The following is an 18,053-nucleotide window of genomic DNA, read 5'->3' on the forward strand; positions in this document are numbered from 1 at the left end:
CGTCCTATTACTATTCCCAAGACATGAGCCACGCTTGAATATCAAATACGATACAAATCTAGTCACGACAACGTACCTTAAGCCACTATTTTTAGCTGACAATAAATTAAAATGATTAACATGTGAGTTCACGTATTGGCGACGATCCAACTCTGATAGCTAATGAGTAAGTAAATGTGGTAAGAATGCTTTTAAGTACTGGATTGATCATCTGTTTAGCTGGTTGTTAACTATGTTGGGGTTGGTATTCTAATGATGATGCTGTGCTATATGTAAATAATATAGCATACCAGGGAAAGACACAAACTGTTACAAAGACTCTTGTGTTAAATTGTCTGGCTTCTATGAGGACTGGTAACCATATCCAAACAATGAAGGAACTATGCTACACATTTCAAGGATCGCTCATTCATCTACCGACTGCGCTTTTCATAGTTTAACCGGTTTAGCTTTAATTCCATCATAAGTTCAGACTTCTCTATAAGAAAAAAATAAAATTCGATAACAGAAACAGCCCAGACGAATAAAGTTCCATATCCCCAGTTCGTTTTATCCAGTGTATGTCTAGGCTTCTTCACTTGTTGAAATAGGTCTAGCAGTTGAAGCATAAAGGGCGAGCGTTTTAGGAGCTTAGTTTAGGTGGTCAGATACGGCTGACTCTAGTGCCTTATTTGAATAAATGATTTTGGTTTTATTGGGTTTCTTCGTATAAGGATGATCGGGTGTAGTATAGAGATAACTCTATTTATAAAAATATTGCGAAGAAAAATTGATAAAGAATGAGATGACTACGAAGAAATGATGCAAAAGTTAATTATTAATTTGACCTATTAACCAAAACTGCCGTGAACCATGTTCTTCTCAAAGAAACAATTATTGAAAATAATGCAAAAATACAAGATAGAATAACTAGATTAATTAGAAAGAAAGAAAGAAAGAAAGAAAATACATTTAATTACGTAATTGAGGACGCATACATAAGTACCTACATAAACAATCAATATAATAAATAAAACAAAAAAGGGCTAAAATAGAAAGAAAACAAACATGAGGGGGTAGTATGCGTCACAACCACGCAATACGGCCCTCGCTCAGCATGATGCTGCGACCCCGTGCGAGACAAAGTCCCAGCGCTGATTTTCAGCGACAGCCGAAACTAACGTTATGGCGTCCAACGGGTGATTATGCGAATATGTGTTAAATAAATTGTGTTTAAATATATATTAAATAAATAGTGTTTCTTTGAAGAATATAATAGAATATAATTAGTTTACTCCATATGATCAAAATACATGTGGTCGCGCCATTAATTATCTATGCCTGTAAACCATAGAGGTCAGTGCTGTAACTTAAACATCTGTCAAAAACTATTTCAGCTACTGAAAATAAAAATGTATTTTTTAATTAGTACTTATTAGTGTGTTAGAGCTCTTAGAGTGATAAATTTTAAACACATGGCCTGAGCTAGGTAATTATAGCACCCTCACCCTAAATATGGTTCTCCCTTGACCATGATGTGATATACGTGGGAATTCGCACAAATGACGCCAACTTTTTAATCTTTCAGTGGCCTTGGCCCAAAAATGTGAGTTTCGGAAATATGTAGACTGAATTTTTGCAGCTAGCTCTGCTTTAAATTTTATTCCAAAAAGATTCACTTTTAGACGACGGAATTGCTTTTTGGGACTTATATTCAAGTTTATCAACAACACATTTATTACCTTAACCATTAAAATCCAAACCAAAATAATGTCCTACACGAACTTCTTCAAATAAATTAAAATCGTATTCGAGATACTTCCGAGTTCCTCTTATCTGGAGACTCGAGGCTCTCGCGTAGCAGTCGAATAGTTTCCGCAGAAATGATGCTTACGTGACCTACATATCTGTGTTTACTGCTAAACTTTAGTTTTGGTTTTCACTAACAATGACAATTGTGGCTGGTTTGAAATTCCAGGTTAACGTGTTTCATTCGTCTATTTTTTGACTCCATCTGTGTTTATTTATACTTAGACCTTTTGTCGCTATCAACGAAGCAAAATGACTAATACTTTATAATCTTTTTTCTATTTTTTAACACAACGTAACAATATAACAATATATATTCAATGATTAAGACAAGAAGGCAGGTCGCTTCCAACAGGTATCTGTGGAGATCAAAGGGGGAGCCTATGCCTATGTTCAGCAGTGGACGTCCTATGGCTGAGATGATGATGAAGACAAGAAGAAGTGTAATTATTTGTGCTGCAACCGTTTATAATTATCTTGCTTTTGATAGCAAATTTATACCTTGAATACAGTAAAAATCATTTCAAGAACACGTTCTCAATTCCCTAAATCTTCATTCCTATCTATCAAACCTACAATTGCATCCACATCTTCAAGCTCCACATTTCCATTCAAAGACATATCTTATAAATAAAATTCTACCGCTCACATGAGTATAGTCGCATCTCCCTATACCAAGTCATGCGTATCACCCGTCCCTTGCATTTCCCATGCAGCCAGTGGCCGTCTGACCGACTTATTTCCAAACGGATTGAGACCCCTTCATGCGCCCCGATGTGCAATAAAATGTTCTTTTTTTACTGTGTAATGAATTTTTTTGTTTGCTCTTTCTGTGAATGCGTTTTCAATTTAGTTGCGGATCTTTATATGGCTTGTTAGAAGACTCGCGCTTTTGTAGGTTCTATTTTGAATTGAATTAGTTTCATCAAATGAAATGAAGCTTTGAGCTGTGTAAGATGCATTTATATTTGTTATTTGATTACCAATTAATAGTTGGGACATGCTTAAGTCTGGTTTCGTTATTAATTTCTAGTTAGTATTCTCTGGTGCAAAATTGAAGTTGTAGTGTCGTGAAATTGACAGCAGCACTTGCTTTGATCTTCGTTTAATACTGAATGTCGCAATATCGGGTCTTTTGACTTTTGAACCAAGCAGTTATGAACACCTGTCGATATACTTAATAAAAGTAACAAACACCTTTCCTAGTTTTTGTAATTGGCTACAGCCAGCAATTCAATCAATTTAAAAATCTAGTAGTGAATTCCAACAATCGATTAGTAACAAACACTCGATCTTTTAACAAGAACCGTGACTAAATACTGTATTCGAATCGAGACCTGTTATCAAAAGGCATACCAACTAGAGGTACATCATAGTAACGTAAAGGGTGATCGTACTCCGCGTTATAAGTATTGTAGCTAGTGGTAGTGTATTGATTAGAATATAATTAAAGGTTTTAATCAACTTCAAGGACGAGGTTATTTCACCTATACAGAGAGACTTTTTTATTGAAATGTGAAAAGGTGTAGTCAAGTTTTGTGTTTGATAACGATGATGACTGAAGAGTTTATACGGCTCAGCCTTCTATCTAAGGTTCTTGCAACTGTAATATGTATTTGTTTTACAGATTTATTTCTTGTCTTGAGCTAGCCTTTACTTCTCAATCGCTACCTATTCTTATGTATGTTCAATATCGTTATTACAAGGGTAGAGATTCCAGGCCACATTACTAACAAAACAAGCTTCAGGAAAAAACCCAAAAACCACCAAATATTAAAACGCAGGAACTATGCAAACTGTCAGTAACAGTTTAATTTTAGAAAATGAAACGCACATTGTAGCGGCAGAGATGACATCATGTGTTCGTGACAGTTAAGCTTAGACGCAACTGGGACCGCGTCCTCACTCGGCCCGTCAGTCAAGCGGACGGGAGGGACAAATAAGAGGAATTGTATTGAAGGAGACATTGTGACGAATTATTAAAGGTTTTGCCTTAAAAATTTGTTGGGTTCTGCCCTTTTTTGGGGAGATTTTGCCTGTGATTGTGTTTGCATGTGATTGGGAGCTGTTCTGTCCTTTGTTAAAAGTTAGATAAAATTGTACCTATTTAAAATTATATAATATTAGATAAAATTGTCCTTCATTTTTCTATTGACACTATTTCGAAGCTTTGTAGACAGTTACAGACAGACCCAGGCTCATCATTATTTTACGCAGCTGGCCATTTTTGGTTTTATTCATTCCATTTAACTTAAATGATTCTTTATCGTTTTTATTCTCAGTCATGATGAGTGGATGACAAAGGTATGCATAACACCTATATATGGATGACGTAGAAAAGCACGATTTAATCTTAGTGTACCAGTCTACGCAATTGTAAGTCACGAACCTAACAAACATTATCTTCTAAACAATTATATCGTATCGAGTCTTAATAGGAATATTCAATAGACAATAGCTTCAAGTAATACAGATCACCAAACAATAACAGAAGCCGAAAAGCTATTTATAGAAGAAAAAAAAAACTCAATAGATACGCAGATCATTAATCCAGCCTTAATGTTGTATAGAGAAAAATACAGGCATAAGATAGGTAATTTATTTCGGTATTTATTGAACGAAGTAGTTTATTGACTCGGATTGGTAGAAATCATGGAGAACAAAATGACTAGCGGAGGTGCCATAACGAAATATCTCCTAAGAAAGTAGCGCGCCAAAATGCGGGTGAGCGGGGATGAGGAACGTTACTGTGTCCGCCCTTAAACGCCTTCTTTGGACGGAAGAATTTTTTGTAATACCTGAATTTTTTGTAACTGATGAATTTAACCCAGAAGAAGGCGCCTGACCTTCCTGCACTATGGCGTCTCTGCTCATCTTTCCTTACTCCGTGGTAGTAATAGATATTTCGGTTCAAAAGGAATAATCTAGATTGAGTATGTAATAAGGGACGCTGTGTGTTTAGGGAAGCTTAATCTTGGCTTAAAAACAGAAGTATATAGGTACTGTTTGTTCATGTATGTAGGGGTTTTCACGAGAGTAATAGTAGGGATTAAAATGGATTTCAATGCCGAAGATCTTGGGCGATTTTTTTCAAACTTAAGTACGATATTTTCAATTCATTTGCTACAGTTCACGCCAAATAAGTTTGCATTTTCGAAGTTAGGTATATGACTCCTTAAGCATAAATAATTTTTATAAATCTCGTGGAGAAGCTTTGTTAGTCCGAAGTTGGCCACGTAGACAATAGGTGTCAAATAACTAAAACCAGAAATGCATTTTTTTTGACGATGTCTTCAAGATATGTCCAGGGTTTTTTAAATTAAAATTATATGTATATGTGACAATCTATTTTTGGGACTATAATGTAGGTAGTAGATTAGGATTCAATGCAAGTCTTATAGATCCATAGTATAAACCTAATTAGATTCTATAACGCTTAGATCTTCTGTCTATATAAGGACCCATTGTTTCAGTAAGTAGGTCGTGATACTCATATTAAATACTGAGTGCATTATTTTTTTCTAGACAATTAAAGACAGTATAAACGGAAGTTTGGTCTGGTCATCAATCATGGTCTAACACAAAAAAGGGCAAGAACAGGGTATATAGGTATATAGGATTAGGGTATATAGGATTAGGTATAATAATGGCTATGGCTACTTACTGATTTACTTATAATATGACAAATACTTGTTTTGACTGAGAATTCCGGGATTCTCTGGTTGGGAAAAAGCTAGGCAGATGATGATGAGGCTATCTCCGGAATCATTAATTAACGCATACGTGCATGCATGCATATTTATAATCCATATGCCAATATAATACTTAGAAATCATTCTACCCGTAGTCTAATTTTCCAATGCAGAAGATGTTAATAAAACAGGCAACAAGGAAGTGATGGTATTGCAGAATGAAAACCACCTTCGTTTTTATCGTCATTTAAAATTACATACTCTAGCAATAAAACCGATAGTATCTATCTATCTAGTAAAATAAAACCGATAGTATTCCGTTTCCATCAAACTAATGGCTTTGTAATACTATTGTTAAAAGCATCCATTGTCTGTACGTTTGTTTGTTTGTCGCCTATTTGTTTAAGGGACCTCTGGATGTTTGGTTTTATTGCCACTAAATACCCGTAAACTAGGGGTTGTGAGTTATGGGGTAAGTCTTGTGTATTCTGCGGTTTTTCCCATACTGATGTTGTTTTACTTATTTTTTATTTTGTTGTGTTTCGACGTTCATTATGCGTCTAGTTATGTGTTTATTGAGAACCAATGTGGTTGTCAATATTGTTTTTTTCTTATTATAATATTTTAGTTCTTGATAGGCACTCTAATTTTCCTGTGAAAGATATCAAAATACTCTTTAAAATTATGATTTTCAAAAATCACGCTAGTAAGAAACAGATGAATTTTAAATGCACGTTTCAAAAGCACCTTATAATATTTTCAAAATCCTCATTTTTGGAAAATGAAATTATCACTAACTATGTTAGAAAAAACCGTGATCTAAATAATATAGTCCCCGATGTTCATAAATTATTTCTTACACATAAAACTTTTGCAATACGTATTAATATGACAGGTGGCAATAAAGACAGCACTGTACTGGGTTATTGCGAACAGCTGTCTTATCTCAGAATGTCCTATTTATACTTAAACGAACACTTAATAATAGCATGCAATCTTTATGAAGCGTTTCTTTATGTACATGTGTAATTGTATTGAAGGAAAAAACTTTGATGTTGCAACTGTTTTAATAATTAGGGTACTTTATGGACATGTGATACTTCAAGTGGAGCAAAGTAAAATACAATAATATAATCATCATCCCAACTTTATTTGGGATCGAAACAGCGAGTTTTATTATTCCATACTCTTCTATGTGCCGTAAGTAATTGCCATCAACTGTGGTATTGTTATAAAATTCTTCTTAACTTTATTTGTAAGTTTGGACACTATTATCTTTTTGGGCATTCGTTTAGTATTGAATAAGGAAAGTCTTAAGTACAAGTAGTTCTTCTTTAAAATACAGTTAGACGACATTTTCAACTCGATCAGTGTTTTGATGCATTTCATTTATAGCAGCTTCTTCTTTAGTCATTTCTATTAGTTTTGTTGCCCACTTTTTACCACCATCTCGTACAAAACAAATAATAACATTCTCTTCACAATTGTAACGAATATCGACCCCTAGTCCAAAATACTCCATATTTCTCTATTCCATCAAAATACTATTTCCCGTAACATTTTTAGAGGCGGTACATGAGAAACCGATATTTATTGTATTTCTCCCATGGTGCATGGTGTTATAAATTTTTATTGTTACTGTAATACCCCATATAATTATCATGGGAATCTGGTATCAAATCATTTGATAGCGGAATACGTTTATTGTGGTCGTAAATATCCATGGTAAGATGGTATAAATTCCTATAGATTTTTAGGTTTTTACGGATAGATGTATCAATAAAATGGAAGTAGATGAATTGGTTTTCTTGAAGGATTCTATTAGAAGCAATGGCCTCAGTTGTCTTACGGCTGTTTCCAATAATGTATCTATCTATTGCTTTGGTTTACTTATCCATTAGCAGTGTAGGCACATTTATCGTTAATTTGGTAGGTAATGTAGGAAAGCAGTGTTTAACGATGATAGGTTATCTTTTCGAAGCTTATTTCTGTAATGATGATTAAGGTGTTTTTTGTGAAAATAAGTAGAAGTGCGAGGTTTATGTGCAGATTCAGCTTTTATTAATGAAATATAAGAAATGTTTCATAAATAGAATGAATTTAAAGTTACATGGAGTAGCTTTGCCAAAATTGCCAACAAAGAAACTTCTGTAAGTAAAGTCACAATTTTTGAGTTAAATTAACGTACGAGTAATTTTCTCTTCAACAAGTCATCCCGTTCAAAACAATGACAAATCTAAACTAATAATAGCTGATTCTAATAAAATCCCAGATGTTCCTTTGTTTCACACGAGTGCCACCGTTCTTGCTAATAGGAATAATGACTTCACTAATTGAATACAACGCTACACGCATCGTTTACTGAAACATTTTTTTTTTCATCATCAACGTTAAGGGTTTGACTTGACACGTGCTGCGATAGTTCATCTGTACACTAACTAGCATATCCAAAATGATCCTTAAGATCTAGGCAATAGAGTCTATGTTAAATAGTTTATGCCATGAAATGTTTAGTAAGGAAATGACGATCAGACGTTGGTCGATTTTTCGCATGATCGGGTTTTTTTAGGGTTAAACATTTGGCTATGAATGATTGATTTGGGACGAATTTTGGGGTGCAGGGTATTTGTTTGGTGAGCTTGCATGTATTCATGATCAATATAAACCAGTCATGTAAGCACACAACAAAATAAAAACTATAAATTATTTGGACGTAAACCAAAATCCCGAAGCTCGCAAAAAAATCACTAAAAATCAATCCCAAATTGTTATTTCGTTCGTTTTTTTGTCACACACAAATGAAAACCGATATCCAATTTCTCGCTACACAAAACCTCAACTCAATGGGGTTTACTCTATAGCTTGTTGATCGAGACCAAACAAATGCTAACCTGAACAAAAAACCACCGAACACAGACAGATCGTGCTCTCAATCAACTCGTACGCATACATGAGAACCGAATGCCTCTCAAAAAACCGATTCTATTGTTGTAGAGCTAAATTATTAAAACATTGATTATGAACAAAGTATGTTAAGCTATTAATGCTTACAGTTACACAAGAAATAAAACATTATCTATAGTTGTTTGGAATTTATTGTGGGAACTAATGAAGGATTTAAAGAAATAGCAACTGATCAACATAAGACAGGAAAGCTCAAAGAAACTGAAGACAAGAACACAGAACGATACAAAAATGAAACAGATAAACCGAATAGACTACATAATCCAGCAAATACAACGTCCCAAGAATATAAACAAGTTCTTACTCCAATTTCAAACAACACAAAACCAACCAATAAATAAATAAACATTGCTCCAATAAAAATGCCACAACATCAGCCGCATACGCATACACGATCCAAATGGACGTGATCATGGAACAAATAAGATCAGAATATCCAAGCCGTACATGGTTAACTAGAGCAATTGCTAATCCGATTTAAATCTGATAGGCCATTCAAGGATTGAAGAGATTTTCGAGATTAAGTGATAGACGAAACAGCAGGAGAGAATTTCGGTGATCTGTAATCGATGACTTGTAGAGTGCAATGAAACTGATTTCGCGCAAATGTGTTCTGGTTTACATAAGTGAAGAACATAATAAAATAATATATTGCATTTTGAATTAAATAGCCACTTGATAAGGTATAAGGCACCTTCAGCCAATCAACATTTATTTTGCTGACAGGCTCCTCAACATGCACCATGTCATCTTGATGGAGTTTATCCTGAATCAATGTTCTAGAAGTCTGTACTCTGTTTATTTCAAATGCATCTTCTGCATCATTTCTTGTTCAGTTTACATAAGAACCGGCCTCATTGTTGTAGAATAACCGGTCGTTCTGATAACTTCCGGACGAGAAATAAGTCGTCGGGATAGATCTCCTGTGTTTTATTTTTAAGCTTGCGTGTTTTATTCTATTTTGGCATCGAAGACGTATAGTTCCATCTTTTGTTGTGTACTTGAGCTCTCTCCTTCAATACCACTCGGAATTATTCCATGGTTTTCGGTATACCTTTGTCCCCTTTTGAAATAAAATGGCTAATTGATTGATGTATTTGAATAGGAGATTTAGAATTTGGGCCGACGTTGCTCCAAATTCCGAATTGTCTGTCCCGAGTCGTATTATTTCGATATCTTGAAAGGTTATCAATTTATCGGTAGGTAATAAGGCTAAATTACGCCGTCCTAGTAACATAGTTGCTGTATGTAAATAGTTTTGCCGAGTGAAATATTACTTATCGTAAAGTGACTGCTGTAGTTCAAACGTTTCTGACAGAGAATCAAGTGATACTGTTTAACAATACCAAATAACAATCAGTGTTAATTATATTATTCATCTTTTATAATGCATTGCTTTATAAGTGGCCCGTCCCATTCATAGTCCAGCATTATAATTACAGAACATTCAATCATATAAACAAAAGACATTACAAGCCCATCTTCAAGCCGACATTCAATGATGCACATTTCTTGAAACCGTTCAAACGGTGTCATTGGGTGTTTCGTGAGAACGTTAATGCCATCCACGACAATAACGATGCCATTTGTGTACAGGTACACAAAGTAGACATTAATAATACGAAGACGGACGATGGTTATACCGAGATCTACATAGTAACAGCTACTTAACCGGAGTACTCAGAAATTCATGCCTTAGCGATAACCAAGATAAGTCTTGGCGGATTTCGTAAAAAAACTATGCAGAAGTCAATTCTAAAGAAAGTATTAAGTAGCATGAAAATATAAAAGATATGTTTATAGGTAGAAATGAATAAAGACAGCCGATCAGAAAGACGAAAAACTAAAATATAATAGACTAAATTAATATGATGGATGAAACATAATGCATCTATTCTATACCATTCCAACAATTAAATTAGAAGATTGTGATGGCATATAAATATTTTTTCTAGACGATGTACAAGCAAAGGCTAGAATTTTGTATGAGCCAAGTTGAGAATGATTTAATAACGTCGACCATTCCTTTTTTGTCTGTTCGAAACCAATTCCTTTATTGCCCGTTCTTTATGAATGAATGATGTTCAGGCTCGTTGTGAAAAAAATATTGAAATTCTTTGTCGATGATGTTTTTCTGTACGTGATGGTTTATCCTTTACTGATGTGTTTATACTTTCTTTATTATGAACATTAACGATTATGGAATTTTGATAAAAGTATACAAACATATTTGTATCATGATTTTTGTACTAGTACATATATCATCAATCCAGATAAAGTTCTGGATGAATGTCAAAGGTCAAAGTGTTTTCGAGAATTAGTGATCGATAGAAGAGCATTCACTAGACATACAAAAACACAAATCAAAAACATTCAAATATTTCTAACCTCCAATTTGATTATCCATTTGGATTCCACTAGGTTATCAATTTCATATCGATTGGGTTTTATTACCAAGGTTACCATGTTGGTAATTGTTACGATGTAGTTTTGATCACCTTTCTTTCTTTCATTGTATGCAGCCTTTTTATCATCATTAGTCAGTATTTTGTTCGTATGATATTTGTATAGTTTATCTTCAGGTTCTATAGATCGATCATTTGCTTCAAAACAAAATTGACCGTTATTCAAAAGCATTCTTATTGAATCTGAACCACAATGAATACTTTTGTGGTTTTTCGCCAGAACAAAAGTATATAGGCAGTAAGTAATAATCACGTGGCTCAAGCTCGGGTTATTCAACTGCAGCTTTTACTTCCACAACGAAAGCTTTGTCTAGTTCATGTTTCTTTATTTTCATAGTTCTATGTTTAAAGGCTAGACACGCATTGCCGTTGTGTCTTGCCATTAAAATATTTAAATACGTCCTAGCTTTCTGTTTTATTGCCTTTTATGTGACGTCATCGGACTGCTCCAAAAATATGGTAATGAATTTGTTTTTTTTTTTTTTTTACTGTAGGAAATTGAAAATTGTGGCTTAGTCATCGGCTCCACTTTGAACCATAGCTCGTTATAATACTCAATTAATCAACGAAAAGTCAATCAATTTCTCGAAGCAAAACAAATAACCGATTGATTTGAAATTCAAATCGATCAAAAGTAAATCAATCGAATCTAACTCGACACTCGGATTGAGCTCGACAAATCTAAATCCAGATCTGATGCAGACGCGTTAATAACAAGCAAAGCAGGAAATTAGAGCAAATAGACTATTGGCACAAAGGAAATGACACTACCCGTTCCTATTATGAAGTGAAAATTGTTTGTAATCGAATTCTCACTGGAATTTGACAACTTTGTTGAATTCTGCTCCAAAATTCAACGTAACAATTAATTCAAACGAAACTTGTATCAATTTAGCTTAGATAATAACAGAATACGTAACAAAAACGAAAGAATCTCTACTGGAACGGATCTAAATAACTCAAAAGAACGAGAGAAAATTCCGAGTTTGTTAATGAAAATAGATAAAATAGTAAGTACAGACGGAAAGGATATAAATTCTGGTGAATTTGCAACACAAATCGCACTGCAGTGTCTAGTGCAGAGCTTTTTGTGTGCGGGTTAAAAGAAACCAACTTATTAGCATATTCCATAGATTTCCACCCCCACTGCGGTTCACGAACATAATACATTAATACATAACAACAGTAATCCTCAAAGAAGGCACATTACCGATTAAAACAGAGTAACAAGCGATTTATCGTAGAAAATGTTTTATATCATTATGGTTGAACGCTGTTTCGTTGGTAGTTGCACTGAGTCACTGTATTGTATCACTGTTATAGTTAACTAATAACACTTATTAATACACTGTAGCACTAATGTTATTCACGTTGGGTTGATTGTGAAGGTTTTAAGGTTTTTTGTTGTGTGTGTGGGAGCGGTACGCGACGCGCGTGCGTGCGCGATGACGACGCGCACAGAACTGACTTCCCTACCTACCCCTGGCTAGGGTTTTCGTCCCGGCCGGCGAACAGACGTTCCGTTTTACGGTGTATATTGATTGTTTTGATGGTGATGGATGTAGCGGGCTTTTGTGGTTTGGTTGGTGTTGTAATTTTTGATTGTGTTTTGTTTGTTGTTTGGGTAATTTTAATTAACTTTGTTATATGCTATGTTCTTTGTAACTTTAAACTGCTTTTAATGTATATCCATAGGGTTTTAATACAAACATAATTAGTAATATAAATAAATTACATACTAATAATAGATTTTTATGTTTGTTTCTTGTAACATATTCAATAACAGTATCACGATTAATTTGAAGATTTTCATAAGAACAGAAATTATAAATAAAAACAGTTTAAATTTCGAATTGGGTAAACGTCATTGTTAAACATCTCAACGTAAAAAGAAACGTCAATAAACAAGGGCAGCATTATCCCCATCTCTTTCACTCCATCATTTACAAAAGGTGACAGAGTAGCGCGTGTCCCTACCCCGAGTCTACCCTTCTCAATACATATTACAACACCAATCTACTATGACCCATCACTTCAAACAATTTGTTCCGTCAGAGGGGTCAAGTAAGACTAGATGATATATTATAGGGTTACGATACTTACGATTCTAGGGCTAACAAATTAGAAAGGGGAAGAAAAAATGTACCAATGTCAGGTTTATTGACATTTTGCAGGGCCATAATTAAGGTTTAGCGAGGGCCCGAGTTGTTATCGACACGCCGTTAAATTTTTAAAGCTCGATTTTCTTAGCAATTAATTCTTTGAATTGCCTATAAAGGGTAATGCGTTCGCTGTTTACGGGAATTAGCCTTTTTTGATTTTGTTAATTAGTTTGTTTTTGTTTCATTTGCCTTTTAAATTGGTATTTTATGAGAAAAAGAATAAAATAAATTTCATAAAAGTCAGTTCATTTAAAAAGTTACATAGAAGATCAAAGAAAAAAAAATTGAAACAAGGAACTAAAACCAATTGCACGTTCTTATTTTGAAAACCCAAAAAAAAGTACAATAACCAAAATTGATCTCAACGGCCGGTAATAATTCAAATAAATAAACAAAAGACAGTAAATTTACTTATTTAACAAAATACAGTAACACAGTAGCGACATCTATGCAAAACTTAACTACAAACGCAGTGAAAGTAACCACGGTATCGTAGAGTATAAGTAAACCTAACTTCTACAGAAGCACTTGGTAGGTTAACTTAGTAGTATCTAAGTTGGGAAGATAGATGGCGCTTTTACGATATTCTAACTCGAAGGAGATGCAGCATAAACTATAGAGCCCTGGGGCCCGATTCTCCTAAGTTAATAATGTCAAAATCGAGTAGAAATCGAATCGCAATAGCAGTTTTAACCATATCGGGCATTCTGCTACTAATAAAAGACCAATCGTATTCGATTGACATTTGATTGGTGTGGGATTGGTCTGCTATTTTGGTGATTTTGGTCCATACGGTAGTTTGCTGTACAATCATTTTGCAATCGTAAATCATTTGCAGACAAAATGATTCATTATTGAATGACAGAAAAGGATAAAAACGTTTATTTCAAAAAAAAAAAAATAGCGGAATGCCACATACCCTTCAATCGTAATCGAGTCGGGATCGGATCTCAGTCGAATCGAGTCGAACGTGAATCGTATGACGCTTAAGTAAAATTAGGAGAATCGCGGCCCTGGCTGAAACAGAGTTACCTCTAAAAACTCACACGTTACTTAAGTTGATATAGAGTATTTCTGGAGCAGTAATCATACTAATGAGCACTTGATGCACCCAGCATATAAACTAAAGCCACCCTCGATAAACAGGCTAACTAGCACTAAAATATATTTCTAACGACTAAAGTAGTTTCTGAAATAATCGTATTTTAATAAAAAGTCTCTTAAGTTTTATAATATTCGTATGGTAACACACAGAAATCAGTGTACAAAAAGACGACCTCATCTTTAAGACGTCTAGCTAAATCCGCCAAGTTTTTTTTATAGGGCCAGGCCCGGCAAGTTTTCATTGCAAAAATAATGCAGAAGATAAATTGACAGTCATTCAGAGACAGTTAATCTGGCCTCCACAATCCAGTTCCCAGGTAAAAGTAGCCTTGGTAGACTGTTTGTGCAAGTTTTTGGCTTCTTAGTTCAATCGTAACGACTTTCACAAACAGTATATATATATATCTTGCTTTTAAGGTATAAATGATATGTCGCTATAAGATAGATGGCCTTCCCAGCGGGGCCCAGCAGGGCCAAGGCCTGCCGGGGCTGCGGGTTGTTCGAAGGAGATACCGCGGCCCTGGTACATAAAAGGCCTATGACGGAACACGACGGTTTTTTAGTCAGTAAGAGTCTGACACTCCCTCACCGCTGCTAACCCACAGCGGGAGGGATGATGATTTTTGACGTCGGTAAAAAAAAAAAAAAACATAGCTGGCCTTTAAAATTTGGGTAGATGACAGTATCTCCCAATAAAAGCAAACAAATAAAAATTTCAAATATTTTATTTTTGAAACTTATCGTATAAAAGGGTATACAGGTTTAACCACATATCACTTACAATAATTAAGTCTATGTCTTTATAAAACACCTATTTATACTAAAATTAAAATTTCGCTAAAACTGACTGGTTTCCTTAGTTTAATAGCAATATAAAATATCTTTGGGATTAAAATCCCATTCACCCACCGAGACGATAAAATACAAAAATTGTATAATTATTTTGTAAAAATAATCAAATCACTCCCATTACACGTAAGTTGATATTAATCTCAATCAATTTAATTATATTTACATTATTTAGTAATACTTATTTTAGAAATCAGTGTACTTGATTTTATTTTACTTTCGCAGAAAAAAAAAACATGACAAAAATTTCGAAAATAATCATCAAAAATATCTGTTTTTATGACAGTTTGAAAAGCACATCGTACCTTAATGATTGCTTGTACTTTCATAAACAAAAAAATAATTTAATCTTTATTTACAGTTATTATTACTTATAACTAATAAAGCTTAGTATGGACGGAAGTAATGGAATTAATGACTTCTAAAGACAAGTCTTTTGGTAAAAAAGTATTTTAGTGAGCAAAAATTTCATTAAAAGTAAAAAAAGTGAGACAAAATTAAATTCTCCCTGTGTGCCACTGGCCTCATTTTGCGGATTTTTTATTTTACAATCTTGAGGCTAAAACACTTATAAGTAAAATATGATTAAGTCCACTCATGAGGTAGTTTTAACATTAAACTGTTTAAAAAGAAATATAAAAAACAGGTACAAAAAAGGTATTTTTCATAAATGTTGATTTCGGAATTTGAGATGCCAAAATAATTTTGTTAAATTATAAGAAAATTGTAGACGCACCATTTTAAAGGAAAAGTTAGCTCACAAGAAATATCTATTTATACACTGGATCTAACTGTACATTAAATTCAAAGAGTCTGAGATACGATTGAGTGTTCGTAAACCGACAAAACAAATGAGTGTGGTTGAATTTGCGTTTCGTTTTCCTCAATAAGTGTACAAAAAGGCGACCACATCTTAAAGACGTGTTGCTAAGTCAGCTGGTCGAGTGGTCGAAAGCTTCACGCCGCGCTAACTCAAAGAAATTACACTTTCTATCATCATCGAGTTACTTTTTTGTATTACAAGAAGGGACCGACAAAAACTCAAGTATCTCTGACTCTCCATACAAATTGAATTTATAAAAAGTATACAATCTAACCTAACTATAAAGTATAGGCTATTGCACTTTTTCTTTATCTGTGATGTCGTGTATCACGTGACCGTTCGTGTAACCGTTTTGCAAATGGCCGTTGGTTTTAACGTGTCCATTAAGTTCATGTTTTAGATAACCATTGAGTTCTCCATTTTTTACATGTCCATTAAGGTTTCCGTTTTGGACAAATCCATTGATGTTACCGTTTTTGATGTAACCATTGATTTCTGTGTGGATATGTTCGTTTAAGTCACCATTTCTGACATGTCCGTTTAGATCACCGTTTTTGATGTGTCCATTCAGTCCATTTTTAAGGTGTCCATTTACTGTACCATTTTTGATATGGCCATTGGTATCACTTTTGACCATTCCGTTGGGTAGATGAGTTTCGTCGTTGTTGTTGTTATTTGCAGCAACTGATAGAGCTTGTTTCTTCTTTGGCTTGTCTTTCTTGTAGGCTTGCATGTAGAAGTTCATGAACAGAACTATGAAGATCGTCGAATGCAGGATCAGGCCAGCGGCAATGAATCTGTAGCAAACATTTAGCATTTAACTAAAGTTATGGATAAAAGATTTTGGGATTCTACAAAGTATTAAAAGACTATTGATTCTATTATATCTCGAGGGAATTATTTGCTTGGTGTTACATAAACGATTGTTTCAAAATCATCCTGATACACTTCGTGCGACTTCATTTGACACAATAGAGTAAGCTTTTCTTGCACTAGATAGCTTAACCAGTAGGTATAGAGGTGCGATGAAATTGACATAACACAATAGTTCATGACGATTGTGCACGGTTTTATGTTGCGTGGCTTTCTGATAATACGTTAATATTACTGTTTTGCTTAGGCTAAACCTAGTCTTCAATTTTGCAAGACATAAAGGCGGAAGATAAGTCGTATGAATTTTTGCTTTGACTGGCAATTGTCAAATAACTTTTGCTTTAGGTTGATAGGTTGATGTACGATTGCAATGTGAATACTTACTTTGGATAACCACAGTCGTATACCAAAGCGCTCATGGAGTGGAAGAGCACCATGAAGAATTGGACCTGAAAGAAAATACAGTGTTTTGAGTATTCGATATTTTAGAAATAAACTTCGTAAAATTGATAGATAGGTAACATTATGCAATTCTGGACGAGGGGTTTTAAATAATCAGTTGTGAGTTTTGGTTGGCTAATAGTTCATTTTGAAGATAATTGTGAATTAAATCGTATTAGAACGACTAAGCCAGCCGGATACCTGATCGTTGTAATGTGTGTACTACCATTCATCTCTATATCAAACTGAAGGCGGAAATGTCGAGTGTGGGGATTCTTACGAAAATTGGGTTTCGATCCATTTCGCAAAAAAAAAAACTGCACCATCACTTTTTTGCTTAATAGTTCAGCAGCACTAGACCATGTAACATAATCTTGCTTATATCTTAATTACCAAAATTATACAACGAGAGGGCTCTAATTAGTTAAAAAAATGTAGAAAGTTCTCGAACTTTCTCTGTTACAAAATCACTTTACACGAGTTTTATACAAGAGAGCATAAATATCGTATTAAGGGCTTCTGAGAACCCGATGACTCCAAACGTCTTTTTGTTTCACAATCAACATAATTTTGGGTTTTTAATAAAGGAATTGGAATCAGAGAAAATTGCATGTTCTGCTTTCAAGAATTATACGGCTGCAAATCACACAAGTAATTTTTAATCGCAAATTATTTCTGTCGAATTTCATTGCCCATTTTTCTTTGATTGATGAGTTAATGGACGGTAGCTTGGTAGCCATATGTGACTGTTAAATGATTGATGAATTGGTAAAGAATGTCAATGAGGCTTTTGAGAATAGTCTTAAGTTCATTTTCTGATAAGCGTTTCATATTTGTTGAGGGAAGTTTTAAGCTCATATCTATACTGATGTAGAAGAAGGTGAACTGTTTT

The 18,053-nt window shown here is 34.3% G+C and overlaps 2 protein-coding genes across 4 annotated transcripts in view; both read right to left on the minus strand.

The window, feature by feature from the left end:
• The window catches only part of LOC124630285, a 115,175-nt gene extending 102,810 nt beyond the window's left edge, over positions 1-12,365 (minus strand). For both annotated transcript variants that reach the window (XM_047164104.1, XM_047164103.1), the window contains exon 1: positions 12,120-12,365. The gene's annotated coding sequence lies outside the window, so the exon portion shown is untranslated. The remainder of the gene's footprint in view (positions 1-12,119) is intronic.
• Positions 12,366-14,882: 2,517 nt separating this feature from the next.
• LOC124630441 (elongation of very long chain fatty acids protein 7-like) overlaps positions 14,883-18,053 on the minus strand; it is a 54,692-nt gene continuing 51,521 nt past the window's right edge. For both annotated transcript variants that reach the window (XM_047164348.1, XM_047164349.1), the window contains exons 7-8: positions 17,105-17,169; positions 14,883-16,644 (exon numbers count right to left, since the gene is read on the minus strand). In XM_047164348.1, the coding sequence (XP_047020304.1) occupies positions 16,140-16,644; positions 17,105-17,169 (570 nt within the window). In that variant the 3' untranslated portion in view covers positions 14,883-16,139. The remainder of the gene's footprint in view (positions 16,645-17,104; positions 17,170-18,053) is intronic.

The sequence above is a fragment of the Helicoverpa zea genome, chromosome 5, assembly GCF_022581195.2.
Source record: "Helicoverpa zea isolate HzStark_Cry1AcR chromosome 5, ilHelZeax1.1, whole genome shotgun sequence".
NCBI lineage: Eukaryota > Metazoa > Arthropoda > Insecta > Lepidoptera > Noctuidae > Helicoverpa > Helicoverpa zea.